General features: G+C 45.6%; 1 protein-coding gene across 1 annotated transcript in view; it reads right to left on the reverse strand.

The window, feature by feature from the left end:
• Nucleotides 1–11738, reverse strand: part of TPK1 (thiamin pyrophosphokinase 1) — a 307503-nt gene extending 295765 nt beyond the window's left edge. The window contains exon 1 of the mRNA XM_074575637.1: nucleotides 11448–11738. Within this exon, the coding sequence (XP_074431738.1) occupies nucleotides 11448–11490 (43 nt within the window). The 5' untranslated portion in view covers nucleotides 11491–11738. The remainder of the gene's footprint in view (nucleotides 1–11447) is intronic.
• Nucleotides 11739–15659: the final 3921 nt, after the last annotated feature.

Genomic DNA, 15659 nt, shown 5'->3' on the forward strand with positions numbered 1-15659 from the left:
AAGGATAGCCTGACATTCATGCTTGTTTCGAGTGAAATATGACTTGCAACTGATTTACACCGATGAAGAATCCACCCTTCTCTTGATACAACGTTCAAACGGTTATTTATTCTTCTCCATGTTAAAATCTGTACCTAATTCAAGTATGAATTTGTTTGGCTCCAATGCTCAACCTCTGGGTCTTGTTATGCCTTTGTCTGCCTGACAAAACATAACCACTGCAATACCGATGCAAATAATAAATTACACTATGTGTTATCTAAACAGCATTCCTCCTTAACTGCACCCCTGGGACAGCTCTTAACAGTACCTTACTGGAGCTAGCTGACACCTAAAGCTTTTGCCAACAAGTATGCTACCAAACATCTGTTGTGACACCCCTTTTAAGCGCCCCCTCTCCCACACCATATGGCCATTTCCACCGAGTGGCACCACAAGGCCACGACCCAGCTCTCATCACTCCCCATCTTCTCTGGGGAAGCCAGACACTGACTGATAATTTCACACAGACTTCACACTCCATCAGCAGGAAAAAAAACCCGCTGCAGCGAAAGGAGATGGGCAGAGCTTGTTTGTGTTGCAACACACTCTGCCCACGTCCCTGCCAGAAAACCCTCCTCACGGAGGTGTAGCATACTCTAGAAGAAGGGATTTGGGTTTTTTTTTTTCCTTCTAGCATTGCTGTTGCTCCTCCCAGGTGACAACTGCTGTGCTCTCTGTGTAATGGGGCTTATGCCTGGGGCTTTGTCAACACAGCTATGGCAGCTGTGGGTGGGGGGGGTGGGGGAAGGTCACAGAAGACAAAGCAAAATGCTACATAGTAAATCTAGTTTCCTACTGACTTAAAGAGGTTTGTTGGCACAAAAATTTAACTTATGACCTTATGACAGGGTGGCAGACTAAAACAGATGAAGAAATTTGTCATGACAAAACTTACTATGAGTCAGGTTAATACAGCAGCAGCATTACTACTGACAAATACATAAGAACAGTCGTCTCAATAGACACAGGAAACTAGAAAATTAAGTTTCCAAGCGAAAGCCTTACAAGTCAGTTCAAGGAAGAACATCTGACATCAGTGATTTTATTTCCCACGGTTACAAAATGTCCATTTGAATCTTCTGTTCACAGTTACTGAAGTCATTAGGAATGCTCAAAGCCTGTGCACATAGTACTAAATGTCATTCCCACAGTGGATTCTGGGCAAAGAAAGAAGAGCTAATAGGAAAGCGTTCTCAATAACAGCAGGAATATGCCAGCACCCTAAAAAGATAGGACTGCAGATAACACCCTTCATTCTACTTTGAATCCAGTGAAAGTCATTAGATGAGTTTGAAGCAAAGTCGGGCGGCAGTGACCTTTCAAGTACAGTGGTGGCAAAAGTCCAGAAAGCCAAACGCCACGTTGCCCTTAACAAAAGTTTCCTCAATATTGCCCCTTTTTTCTTTTTCTTTTTTTTTTTAAGTAAAAAAATAAATTAAGCTCTTTTTTAAGGAACTTGAAAGGTAAATTTCACATTTGTAGCAGGAAATGGTGATATGGAGACAGACGCTTTCGTAGAGGATTTGAATCCTCTCCAGCCAACCCGGGTCAACTCATTATGAACTGAGGTGGTCACACACTGCCCAAGAGCTATTCTTGTTGCATCCGCAGCAGCTAAATCACAGCACCACTTCCTTTGGCAGTCCAAGTGTCCCAGCTTCAGATCTTTAGCTGCTTGACTCTCAAGCTGCCCTCCTCAACATTTTTTCTCTTGGATTCACGGTATGGCAAAAATGCTACTTAGATGGTTATTAAATATAACTGTAAACTGGGCAAGGAAACTTCTCTATATGGGGACACAGACTACACTCACACGGCTGTGCTTTACTCTGAACTGCTTGCAGAGCACTCATTTCGAGAAGTGAAAGTGTTGCCTGTGTTAAAGTGTCGTTAGAGGCTTTCCACTACATTTAAAGCAAAGATCTCGATACCTTGTAAGCACTACTGATACATAGAACAAACTCTGTAGTCCAAACTTCTCAGCCATCAGGATTTCCCCCATAGATAAAACTCTAGTCATCAAGAGTGCAAAGTCTCAAAATAGAGCACCTGGAGATTGACCCTGTATTTGCACAGCTGCTCTGTGACACAAGTCAACCTCAGGAAAGTTTCGAGTGATTTAAGCCACGCCATCTGCTGAACAACTGCCTAGGTGTGGTTTCAACCCAGCATCCTTTTAACTCATCCTGAGCAACTGGAGCTTCGCCCTACGTTTAAGTCTGGTGTATATGTCAATGCTTTGCTTGCCATAGCTAAATCAGCTGTAAGTATAAAAGCAAATAAATCTCACATGTATATACACAGAGATTTCACTGACATACCAGTGCCCTTCTGCTATGGAAGCAGAATGGTACTCTTCTTTCATATATGATTATATATCGCATACTTAATTGTGAATCACGTTTGTGAGAATTAAAATGTAGAAAAGAAGGAAGAACGCCTCTCGTGACAGCCTGTGCTGTGTCTCCACCAAGCAGGTCCACGGAAACCCTTATTGACACAGTCACAGAAGTCAAAGTTTCTTTAGATGATGAACTCTTGAGGCCCCAGTACTTTGTAGCACCATTATTTTCCTTCTGCACCAAAACTAACTTCTTTGTGTCAGACACACAGACAGCTTTTACCACCAAAGACACTGAACAATTTGGTCAAAAACTATCCATATAAATATTTCTGAACTACTCCCTTATTGCTGTGTTGCCCAGGAACAATGTTGACCGGATAATTTTGGAGAAAGATTACAAGGGAAAAGAGGAGCTACAGTAAGAGGAAAAAAAAAAAAAGAAAAAAGAAATAAAAAGAAATAAATAAAACAAAACAGAACCCACACCAGCAGTCACAACTACAAAATAAATTAATTGTGAAGGGACAGGTTCGACTCCTACTGAGTTCACTGGCCAGCTTCCCATTTATTTCAATTGGCCTGATAAACACGTGCATCCCTCCAGCTTCTGTCCTGCCAGAGAGGAAGGCTGGCAGACAATCCATCAACACAAGCTACAAAGAATCAGCACTAGTGCTGAGAAAATTTGACTGCCATTCAAAATAAAATTCAAAGCTAGGAAATGACACGAAAAGCCTTCCAGCAGCTTCAACTGCAACTGGATGTACAGCAATAGCTTTAATTTAAAAGCAAACCAAAAGCTACTATGTGTACTCTCTATGTAAAATTTAACTAAGTGAATGTTCCTGTAGCAACTTTAAATTCTCAATTCCCTTTTTAATTATGCAAAGGCAGTACTACACAAACACTGTTAATCATATTCCTCATGTTTAAGGTCAGAGTGGGATAGAAAGGAGAATGTATTTCCATAAATTACTTACATGTAATCCAGCACAGATATGATTTACAAAAAGATGTAAAATAAAGATTAAGGACTGGTTATCCTTTGCTGTGATCAGGTATAGTCACTCTGGTGGAAGGGACAACTGACAGTTCTTTTCAATCTTGAAATTATCTGGCATAGATCAGGCTAGTTAATCTTGCTGGACACACTGCAATTCCCCTCTCTCTGTAGAGATCAGAGATGGGGAATGTTCTATAATGTACCAACAAGCAGGTGTATACATCAGAGGTCTCTCCTCTTGATTTACTATAGTTTGTATACTGAGTAAGATCTACAACAGGGTGTTGGGGTTTTGGTTTGTTTGGGGGTTGTTGTTTGGTTTGGGTTTTTTTTTGTTTTTTAGGGTTTGGGAATTGTTTTTTGGGGGGGTTGGGGTTTTGTTTGGGGGGGAGGGAAGGGAGAAGGAAGAGAAGAGGAGTGTGTCTTCTTCCCTCCTATCCTTTTCTCTACATTTTTCAACAGCAGCACTTTGAGACCAGCACAGATTATTTTTATTATGTCACAGAGAAACAAATCCGTTACATTTCTAGCTAGCAATTTCCGTAGACAAAGCACTAGTTAACAGCACTGTTCTTAAAGGTCCCTTAGGTTACACCCAAACCTAAAACTCACTAGAAGTGAAAGCTGTGGACAACTGATTTATGAAGAGAAGCTGGTAGCCCTTTTACTTGTTTTCAGGTGGTTTATTTGCTTGGATTTTTTTTTAAGTTATTGGTTTTTTTCCCTTTTAGGACTTTTATTTTAGGTTTTACTCTCACTGCTGCTATTTTCTGCATAAATTAAGCTTTGATTAATGTCTCAGGATGTTCAAATCTAAAGCAAATCCACAAGTATGCCTGGGATTTGTTATTTTGGATCCCGAAAAATCTGAAACTTGTATGTATTATGTTTTCTCCTGTGTAAATAAACTGCCTCATTTCTTTACTTCATATTCAGTTTCTCCATAAATGAGAACTTGGATGAGCTTTGCACTCAGGGGGGAAAAAAAAAAGAAAAAAAAAAAAAGTCTCTTCTGTTTTTCACTTCCAGAAAGTAAAACTAGCTTTTTTATGCAAGTATACACACAGATTTGAGATATAACATAATGTTAAAGCTGCTGTGAAACTGCTAAAATATCTGAAGAGCTGACCATACAACATGCAAGCAAAGTGCAGTAAAGAAAAAACAAAATCTAAGAATCCACTATTTTCCTTGACTTCTTGTACCTTCTTAAGATTAACATTTTGTTCTTTAAACACTAACAAGTGTAAATGGTTTCCAGCAGTCCTGCACACATTTAACTGGATACAAACAACGTGAACATTTCAGTCTGGAATTAAAAAAAAAAAAAAAAAAAAAAAAAAAAAGAGAGAGAGAGAGAGAGAGACTACAGGAGGCCAGCTGGTGTATTTCTGAGCTTTAAGGCTCAACCTGCTACACCTGAATGACTCCTCACAGAACTCAGTGTAAGCTGCTCTTGAAGGCCACAACCGATGGGAAATAACAAGACCTTCCAAAAAGAATTTACCTGAGTGGTTTACTATCTGTGCAAGCAGTAATGAATGTGAGGTTTTGTCTCAGAAGTTCCAGTGACATTATTAGAACTCTTATATTGTGGTGGTTTTGGCAGTTTGTTTTTTTTTTTGATTGGGTTGGGTTTTTGTTTGTTTGGGTTTTTTGTTATTGGTTTGGGGTTTTTTTGTTTATTTGTTTGGTTGTGTTTTTTTAAAAGATCACCTCAGTCCCCTCCACCATTATATTCCCATCCAACAGAGTCAACTATGCCCTATTACTGACTGCAAGATACAGAACTATCTGTGTACTGACACTGCACGAGATAAGATTCTATCATCCACACAAACAAACAGCAACTGGTTTTGATGTCAACTTATTTCAAAAGGGGGCTGTGTGTATACAAAAATAAATAAAAGTACATTCATTTTCCTACTAGCTCAAATGGTTAAAGATGGCTTGTTGCCCCATTCCAAATAACATGCCTGCACACAAAAGCTATCAGTGTGTGAAAGCAAAGATCTAACAGACAGTGGTGAGGTTAACAATGATTATGTCTGATAAATGCCGTCTGTAATACTTCATTCATAAGTGCACCTGTAAATAATCTACACAATAATGCTTACAGAACAACTGCTGACCCGGCACAGCAGCTTAGCAAGCAGCAGGCTCCAAGGCTGAATATTTACAGCTACTTCAAAAAACAAACGAAGGCATCCCAGGTAACTCAACTAAACGGATGGTGTTACTACTTACATGAAATAAAAAGCAGGAGCAGATCAGCAACATTCACGTTTAAAAAAAAAAGCATTTAAAATGTGTTTAAATTAAAAAGAAAGATCAACCATATAGGAAGTGCTTGCTTATTTCATTGAAGAGCTCCTGTTGTAGTCTTAAAGGACTGACATTCCTGCTAACATTTTTCAACTTTGGTGACCTCAGTCACATCTTTTGAACAATCTGATTCACCTGAAGATTTCACTAGTCTGACCCAATAGCAGTGGCACAAAACCTGTAAAATTACAGAGCTATCCAATAGTCTGGGACTCCACCCCTAACAGAGACCATCAGGTTGATTTCCTAACCCTATGACTGTCTTGATTTCTACCACAGAATTTTGAGTACTAGACTGCAAGGTAGTGCATCATAGAGACCATGCAGAGCTCTAGTAAAGGGGCATTTAGATGGTTATTGGCACTTATACCAGGCTGGAGGTCATTGAGTGAATGGCAAACAGGAAGTTATTTGGAAGTGTTATTTGGAAGTTATTCAGGAAGTTACTGGAGGTGGTCAACATGGATTTACCAAAGGTAAATCATGCTTGACCAATCTCATATGGTTGTTATAACTGGTGGGCTAGATGAGGGCAGAGCAGCAGATGTCATCTACCTTGACTTCAGCAAGGCTTTTGACACTGTCTCTCATAACATCCTCCTTAGGAAACTGAGGAAGTGTGGACTAGATGAGGGGACAGTGAGGTGGATAGAGAACTGGCTGTGTGACGGGACTCGGAGGGTTGTGATTAATGGAGCAGGGTTGAGTTGGAGGCCTGTAACCAGTGGTGTCCCTCAGGGGTCACTACTTGGACCAGTATTGTTTGAAGTATTCATCAACGACCTGAACGAGGGGACAGAGTGTATCCTCAGCAAGTTAGCTGATGATACCAAACCGGGTGGGGTGGCCGACACCCCAGAGGGCCGTGCTGCCATCCAGTGTGACCTGGACAGACTGGAGAGCTGGGCAGAGAAGGACCTAATGAGGTTCAACAAGGACAAGTGTAGGGTCCTGCACCCGGGGAGGAAGAATGTCAGGCACCAGTATAGGTTAGGGGTGGACCTGCTGGAAAGCAGCTCTGAAGAAAAGGATCTGGGGGTCTTGGTAGACAGTAAATTATCCATGAGCCAGCAATGTGCCCTTGTCGCCAAGAAGGACAACGGAATTCTGGGCTGCATGGGGAAGAGTGTGGCCAGCAGGTCAAGGGAGGTCATTCTCCCCCTCTGCTCTGCACTGGTGAGGCCACAACTGGAATACTGTGTCCCATTCTGGGCTCCCCAGTTCAAGAGAGCCAGGGAACTACTGGAGAGAGTCCAGCGTAGGGCAACAAAGATGATTGAGGGACTGGAGCACCTCCCTTATGAGGAAAGGCTGAAAGAGCTGGGACTCTTTAGCCTGGAGAAGAGAAGGCTGAGGGGAGACCTTATTAATGTTTACAAGTATCTAAAGGGTGTGTGTCAGGAGGATGGAGCCAGACTCTTTTCATTGGTTCCCAGGAACAGGACGAGGGGTAGCGGACACAAGCTGGAACATCCGATCAAATATGAGAAAAAACTTCTTTACGGTGGGGGTGACGGAGCACTGGAACAGGCTGCCCAGGGAGGTTGTGGAGTCCCCTTCTCTGGAGACTTTCAAGACCCGCCTGGATGCAGCCCTGAGTAATGTGCTCTAGGCAATCCTGCTTTAGCAGGGGCATTGGACTAGATCATCTCTAGAGGTCCCTTCCAACTTTGAAAAATTCCATGATTCCGCGAAACATGTCACTGTTTTACAAATACCTTTCAATCCCTAGTGTCAGAGAAAAGAGAACATTAAGGAAGAAGTTAAAGCCCCAGGCATTTAAAAAGGAATATGGTGATATAATCCTTTCAGAGGTAACTTGTTTACAGTCAGTAACATTTCCAGGAGAAGACATATAGTAAAGCAAGAGACAATCAAGCTTGCAGAATGATGGAAGAGCATTCACAGCGTATTGTTGCTTCCTCTTGTTCTCTTTGCTTTAAATTCAATGCAGAATTTTATAGTCCCTTTGCACAAAGAGACAACTATATATTTCCACATAATTCTGAAGCAGTCTTTGCCCTATTCGTTGTGGCTCTGTCTCTCATGACATATAGATGACCTTGCTTCAGTGAGATGAAGCTAGTACACTCTTTTTTCAGCGGACCAAGTCTTAACCACCAGCTCTCGATGCAGCATAGTTCAGGAGTGCATTGGGTCACAGGACTCAGGGTGTGGAGGAGTCGGGACAGGGGTAAACCAGCCCTCACTGGTAGCACAGGTTCCCTGTCAAGTCATAGGAAGCTCAGCTCCAACAAACCCTCTGCAAGGCACAGAAGAGAGCTGAAGGACCAGATTTGCTGCTGCTTTGCAGTCCCTCCACCTCAGCAAGACAAGACACCTGTATTGGGAGCTGTTGGATTACAAACTATGGAAGACAACCACCTTCCGCATCACTCCACTTGATAAAGCCAATAATAAGCTGCACTTTAAGGACTGCATAAGGCAAAGAATCATTAATCACATCTGGAGATGAGTGAAAATCCAGGCCTTACTACAGCACACAACGTAAAATGTTCCCCGTGAGAAAACATAGCTAGTAAACTGGCACTCTGCCCTTCTAAAAGTTTCAAGTGATATTCAGGGGCAAACTTATTAGAGGATGCTACAGTACTTCCCTTGTTAAGCAGTCACAAGCATAGCATACTCAGCTCCTAAAGTTCATGGTATTAAAACAATAAATTAGAAACACTTGTCTCTCTGCAGAAGTGCCTGCAGCACAGCCTGGGACAAGCAGCAGGAGGCAATGATAGTGCAAGAAAAGGGTATAAACAGCAGGAGGGAAATGCCTAGTCTATCAAATGATGCTCCAGAAGAAACGAAGTTACTCTCGTCATGATTCACAGGCCGCAGTGTGACATCGTTATGAGCTTTCTGCAACGGCTGCATCACAGCTTCATCCTGTGAAGCTTCTGCCTGACCCTTTCACAGCAGCATGCAGGACTTCAGCATGGACTTCTGTGAGCCTTGATAACGTGAGCCTTTCCTCTCATGGGGAAATAAAAATACATTTACTTCAGTAGGCAATACCAAAATTTAGAGCTCGATCCCACTGTAACTTCTACCTTGTTACTCATTCTAAACTACGTTAAGCAAATCAACACAGTTCTGAAGCCCACAGCACAGCATTCTGGCTGTAGCATTGTGATTTCCAGCTGTGCTCCAGTTGTTTGACTGAATAATGTTCAAAGTCCCTGAGCATATTAGTTAGCACAGCAGTTCTCAAATAACTGCTACTTGGACCTCAATCAGGTGCTACACAGGGAGATGTACCATCTAAATAAGAACTCACTCTAACTACACTGACTAAAATTACCAAGGTGCATGTGGCCCTGAAATTCCAATTCAGGTACCTAATATTAGGTTCCAAAACCCTTAAGTGTTTTATTCTATTCCATATAAATATCAGCATAATTTCTGAACACCTTCAAAAAGAAAAATCAAGCAACCAATAACCTGACAAATCTTTCACTTTCTCCCCACCATAATGTGCCACTGTGTTTACACAGGGCTTTAGAAAGCAACGAGAAACATTATATGCGTTGCTATACATTTATATTATTAAAGGCAAAGGGGACAAAGTCTATAGTACTTCGATGTGCTCACAAGGGTTTATTTTGTAACCTCACGTCTAGCCTCTAAGAAGTGTCATGTTCTACACAGGTTAGCATTATATTATTTGGACACTTAAATACATATCCCATTGAAGCAAACAGATGGAGGGACTACTGGTACTTCCTAAAGAAAAATTTCACCTACCCAATTTGAAAACCTTATTTCTGAGTTCCCCAAGTGGGATACCAGATTTTAAAATGTGGAATTGCCAAATAAGCCTGCTCAACCTTGCATACTTTGAGCAGGATAAACCAATTGGTTGGTAATGAGTGCTTGTAATGATGACAAGGCGCCAAGTTGATTCGTGTACTTTAGAAGAAGCAGGCTTCTTGGCAGCCGGCTGAAGCCTCTGGTCTGAGAAGGCTGTGAGTCATCTGAAAACTGTGAACAAACACCCCGAACCTTGAACTCCAGCAAAAAATAACCAAAGGGCGGGGGGGAAAGGGGAGGGGAGGGGAAGGGGGAGAAGAAGAGAAAAAGAGAAACAGCTCCAGGAAACTGGCGACATATGGTAGCCCTAACATCATACAAATGCCTATCAGAAGCAACTGTATTAGAATACAAATAGTGATGCCTGTCCTTCCTCAGGAATAAAATCTTAAAGCGCTTTTTTTTTGTCTCACCTTACTATGTACTTAGTAAGTAGTTATTCCTCATTTCATACAAGAGGACATCACACTGCAATGAACAGAAGTTAACCCATTAAAAGCTCACCTCCGTGCTCATTCCCTCTTTCCACCCAAAGCAACAATGCCTCTAAAAACACACACGCAGACAGTCTCCAATATACATTTCTGGCAGGAACACCTTGAGTACAGCTTTACCTGTTACTAGCTTTGAACGTACCCTGAAGAAGTTTTTAAAAATTAGAGCAAGATGCGATTTAAAAAAAAAATAATACTGGAAAGACTAAACGTGCTTTTAAAATGCTGGCTGTATAAACATATTGAATTGTTAAAAGTGTACATTCTGTTAAACTCTTCCCTTCCTCCAGATCTTACTAGTAAATAAATATATACGTCACCATGGCAGCTTAACTGTCAGTGCCAGAACAGAGCAGAAAAGAGCGGTGTAAGTCAGAATTCAGCCGCTATGCCAATACGATTTTTATACAGCTTTAAGATCACGTTATAGAAAGATGAAAATATTTACTGTTTATAATGGTATCACTGAATAGTAAATTGGGGCCTGCTGAATTACACACTGCAAACACGTAGTGAAGAAGAGGCGCCTATTCCAAACAGTGTATACAATCGACTTAGATGACTATTACAGGTGCTCTACCCTTTATAGAGATGATGAGGTTAATGATATATATTAACAACGCCCCAAAATAATATGCAAAAATAGAACGCTCAAGAACAGCTTGGGAAAACCAAAGCAAACCCCGGAAGCAAACCCCAAGGCTTTGCCTTGAGGAACTGAAGAGGCAAGCGGGGTGCCGGTGGTGGCTCCTGGGAAGAGGGCAGAGGCCGGAGGCTCCGTGGGCACGGGCAGGACCTTTGACGCCAGAGGCACATGGAGGAGACCAAGCCCACGGGTCACCCTGCCAAGAGACGCCCTTCACCGGGGCGTTTCGCCCTGACAGACCAAGAAAACCGTGGCAAGACAAGTAAAGATTAAACCCAAAGGGGCTGAAATTTTAAATACGGATTTTTTTATTTATTTTTTTTTTAAGGCCAAACGTGTTAAAACGGCAATAAATCGCTGTGTTAAAGAGAAACCAGCTGCCGTGCGGCGGACGGGTGCCCGGCCGGCCTAGGGGAGGGCGGACGGGGCGCGGGCAGCCCCTCAGGCAGCGCCCACGCGGGCCGGGGGTCGCGCCTGTTATACCGCAGTGTTTCAAGACCAACCAAGCACGCACGGGGACGGGAGGGGGAGCCTGCGGAACCCAGCGCCGTTACCAGTGCCGGGATGCACACCCTCCCTGCCCCGGCTGCCCGGAACGGCGCGGAGCCCTCCGCCCGGCGAGGGGAGGGGGGGCTGCCCCGAGTAGCACCGCCCGCCACCGGCGCTGCCCCGCCCCGGTTCCCGCCCTCCCCCCTCCCTCCCCCCGCGCTCGCGGCGGGCCGGTGGCGGTCGGCGGTGCGCGCCGCTCGGGCGCGGGAGGTAGCGTACCGGCGGGCAGGAGGCAGTCCAGCGGCGTGAACGCCCGCTCCATGGCCCCGGGACGCCCTGCTCGCTGGGGCGGGCACGCAGGAAAAGCACCGGGAGCCTACAGCCACGCGGGACCGGGGTGGGGAGTGGGCGGAAGGACACGCGTGGCGTTAGCCGTGCCCCCTTCCCGTCTCCCTGAGGAATGGGCTGCGCCCGCCCTCGCCGAGGAGCGGGCCGGAGGCGATAGCAGTGCCCGCCTACCCACAGCAACGCGTGTCCTCCCTCTACTCCCCCGGCACCCGCCCCCGGGCTGGTGCGTCTAACCGGGCGGCGGGGGAGGTGGGGGGGTAAGGCAAGCCGAGATAATCGATTGCCGCCGCGATCCGTTGCTCGGCGGTGGATTCAGCAGCGGGAAGGCGGGCGGGAGGGAGTGGCGGTGGCGATGGCCGGGCGTGGGCCGAGCCGCGCCCGCCGCTGGGGCCTCGGCCTCGGCCTCGGCCTCGGCGGGGTGGGGGCGCGGGCGGGTCGGGCCGGTCAGCGCCGCGCCGTCAGCGCCGCGCCGTCAGCGCCGGTGCGGAGCCTGAGGAGAGGGAGGGAGCGAGGCGGGCCGGGGGCGGCCTCCGTCTCGCTGTGCGGGGTTTTACCTCTTCCCCCAGGGCCCTCTGAAGCCCCATCCGCGGCGTTTACCGCACCTGAGGAACGGCGGCCTGGTCACAGGCGCGCTTGGGGAGGCCGTGGAGACCAGCTCCACAAGGCGCGGCGGTGGCGCTCGCTTTTTCATTTTCTAAATAAAAGAAAAGAAAAAAAAAAGCGGCCGCAGAGGGACTTCCTTTTTATTAAACTTCGTATCTACTGTGCGGAGAGGGTTACTTAGGGCAAAGAGTGATGGACACCGTCATTAAAAAGAAAATTCGCAAGTCCCTGTCCGTGCTAGAAGGGTTCTGCTTGGAGATCCTGTAGCGAACAGTCCGCTCGAAATGAAAGAAGTCGTTGACAGCTGCCTGCCTGTCGGAACTGGGAAAAAAACAACCACAATCGCAGCTCCGACCTGCGGCCAGACCTCGGCCCCGCGCTGGCAGTCCCCTGTGCCGCCGCCGGTCCGCGGCTCGGGCTGCGCGGGGGATCAGGAAGGACCCGTGCCCGGGGGACGGGTAGCCCGGCCTCGCCGCCTCACCGGCGCCGGGGCTGCCCGTCTCCTCCGACCACATGCACTCGGCGCCGTCCCCCGCACCGCAGCGCACTGAGCTCACCTCGCTCCGCTGCCGCGGGCTGTTCACGGAGCCCCCCAGCCCGACCCGGCCCGGCGGCGGCGGCTCAGGGGAGCTGCGCGGGGCCCGCAGCAGAGGGCAGCAGAGGAACACGGCCACCGGGCACCGGCCCGTTCCTCCGCCGCCCCTGCGCACAGCAGGCGAGGGGGTCCGCCGAGTCCCGTTAGGCAGCCGTGGGCCGCCTTCCCGAGCGAGCCCCTCCACTGAGGCACCCCGGGGTGGGACGAGACGGGAGGGCGAGGCCGGGTTTTAGGGGCGTTTGGAAAAAGAGGGCATGGTGGTCCTTTAAGGTTTACAGCCAAACTGGAAGTGGGACCGGCACGTCAGCCCTCAGTCTGCGCTTAGGCTGGGATTCACACTCAGGTCAACAGGAGTTGAGTGACAAGTGTTTGGGCAAGGCTGGGCCACGTTTATCCTGCATGATGACCCAGGGCTGCAACGGCTGAAGGTGCCCCCTTGGTCAGAACGGTGCAAGCGCCAAGCCTTTGCTTTGGACCTTTCAGATAAGCTGTCCTGCCACCTACAAGAGATTAGGCTCGACAAGCAGTTTTAGTCTACAAAAATCAATAGAAATTCAGAAGCACTGGAAGCTTTCGTGTCTTGACAATGACAGAAATGAGAGGTTATTGAGAAACAAGGAAAAGATATTAAGGACATCAAGAGATTACTGTCGTTTACACTACAGAAACAGAAAATGTTTCGTTTCACTTCTGTGTCATTTGAAAGTTTTCTTCCCTCTCCACTGAGAACTTGAGTTTCAAAGATTAATAGGACTTTGGTATCATCTCAGCATCATTCTTTAAGCAGGTTAAGAACAACCAGCTTGTTCTCCCCCCCAAGAAGCTAGCTGTGTGGGGACCACCGTGTGGTTGACTTGTGCTCTCCTTGTTTTAATTAACTGTCTCATCTTCCACTCTTTTTTTTTTTCCCTTTTGATTTTGCCAGGCACATTCCCACTGCTGGGTGAAATTATTAAACCTCCAGTATAGCTTATTTTGCTTCAGTATCTGTCAGTCTCCTCTGTAAATGTGGGGTTTTTTTATTTGTTCTTGGGGGGTACTATCTGGTACAAGTAGTTGCTGATAAGCAGCAGTGGCTTCTTATGCATGAGAACATACTTGCTTAGAGGGAAGTTCCACCTCAGTCAGTTCCTGGTAGTGTTCAGTCACTTCTTCCTCCTGTTCTCCTTTGCTCATTTTTTTTTTGTGTGTGTGTCTGTAAATTCAACAATTTCCATCTCTCCACTCTCTTCTTATCTGACGAGATGTTTTTTCCACCTCTATCAGGCCTGTGGGTCCAGGCAATCTTTTACCAGCCACCACTGCAAAACGTAATTGTACCTCTCTCTGCTAATCATACTAATGCATGGTTCATCACAACAATAGCATTACAAAGAGAAATCAGTCTTGAGAGAGCAGGCTGGCACTAGTATCCTCTAAATCCTTTCAAGATGTGCAAGGGTCTGCACGGAAAGGCAAACTGCCAGCCCACTCCACAACTAGGCAAGGGGCAAACAAGTCAGATGCACTTTGTCTCCCTGAACTCTGGCTTTCTTGCGCTGCCCTTTCTTTCAGATCCAAACCTCTCATCTACTGTATAAAGCTTTTTTTAAGAATCAGCTCCACAGGAACAGCTTCAGACGATGCTGAAATGCACTGATCTCTAAGGCAGAACCTGACAATTATTTAACACTGTTTAGCAGAGCCTGACAAGGGTATCTCGTAGAGGAAGCTTCAGAGAGGCAAAATGAATAACTCCACCCAGCCTGGCATGTTCTCTTATGGATAGGCCCTTGAGGACAACAAGCAGTCAAGGGGCTGATTTACCTTTTTAAAAAATAAGCACTTTCTCTTACCTTTTGGACATTACCTCTGTACTAGGACATCAGCTGAATTTTTGCATGAAGGGCTACTGTTTAATGAACTAGTGACAGTTTTTCCTGTCACGCATGGGAAATTCCCCAGTAAATATTACACTTGTTTTTCCAGGTAGCATATAAGATTCAGCAATGTTTCTTTCCTCTTTTCTAGCTAGATCTCAAAACAAAACAAACAACAACAAAAAACCCACCAAAAAGCCGTATCCCCCATTCTTTTCCTCTATTTGTATATGCCTACATTAGTTTGCAAGGTTTGCAGAAGAACATATAGAGAGGCTGTTCAAGAAAGACATCCCAGGAGCACTGATCTTGTGCTTTGATTATGGCTGTCTCCTCTGATTAGTTAAAAGGAGGGCAGATGACCTCAACCCTAAGTGAGAAAATAAACAGGCAAGCAGGTGTAGTTCTTTGAGTGATAGATGAGGCTGTCTGACAGAGGAAGTTTCTGAATGATTGGCAGGAAAAGTTGAGGGAGTGTTCCGACCTTTTAAACCTCCTCTGTTAACTAGCCAGCCAGTCAGGCCTCTCACCTGATATATTTTCTGTTAATGTGGTACAGACTAGATGACTGGGGTGTGTATGGAGAAACAGCAATTTATATCTATTATTTTATGTATAATTATATATGTAAAAATTATTCTTGTCAGACTCCAGATAGCTTCCTCGTCTTTAGGAAAACTATTCAGAGAAGCAGTTGGTTGAGCAGCTTCTATAGAGCACAGTTATGACATGGCTTGCGCTGCATTTCAGCACAACTAAAACAGATCAGGTGAGAAGAGTTGAAGGGTTATTAGGAAGGCAGCAGCTTTTATTTACTCAGAATGTCTCCTGGGACTTAGTAAGGAAAGAAGAGGGAATTCAACATGAATTGCAGGGGGATTTAAATGGGATTTATAGAGCAGGGCTAAAGCCTGCAGAGTTTGCTGTGCTGCTTTAGGATGATCAGTCTCTGCATATCCCAGTACAGATATGTGGCCAAGGCTACTTATAGTAGCATTAGTTGCTTTCAGAATTTTTTTCCTTCTTTCAAGGACTTTGTCCAACAAAATGATAGGACCTGACTCTAGCATTCATAGCATAATGCCC

Source organism: Larus michahellis, chromosome 2 (genome assembly GCF_964199755.1).
Source record: "Larus michahellis chromosome 2, bLarMic1.1, whole genome shotgun sequence".
Classification (NCBI taxonomy): Eukaryota; Metazoa; Chordata; class Aves; order Charadriiformes; family Laridae; genus Larus; species Larus michahellis.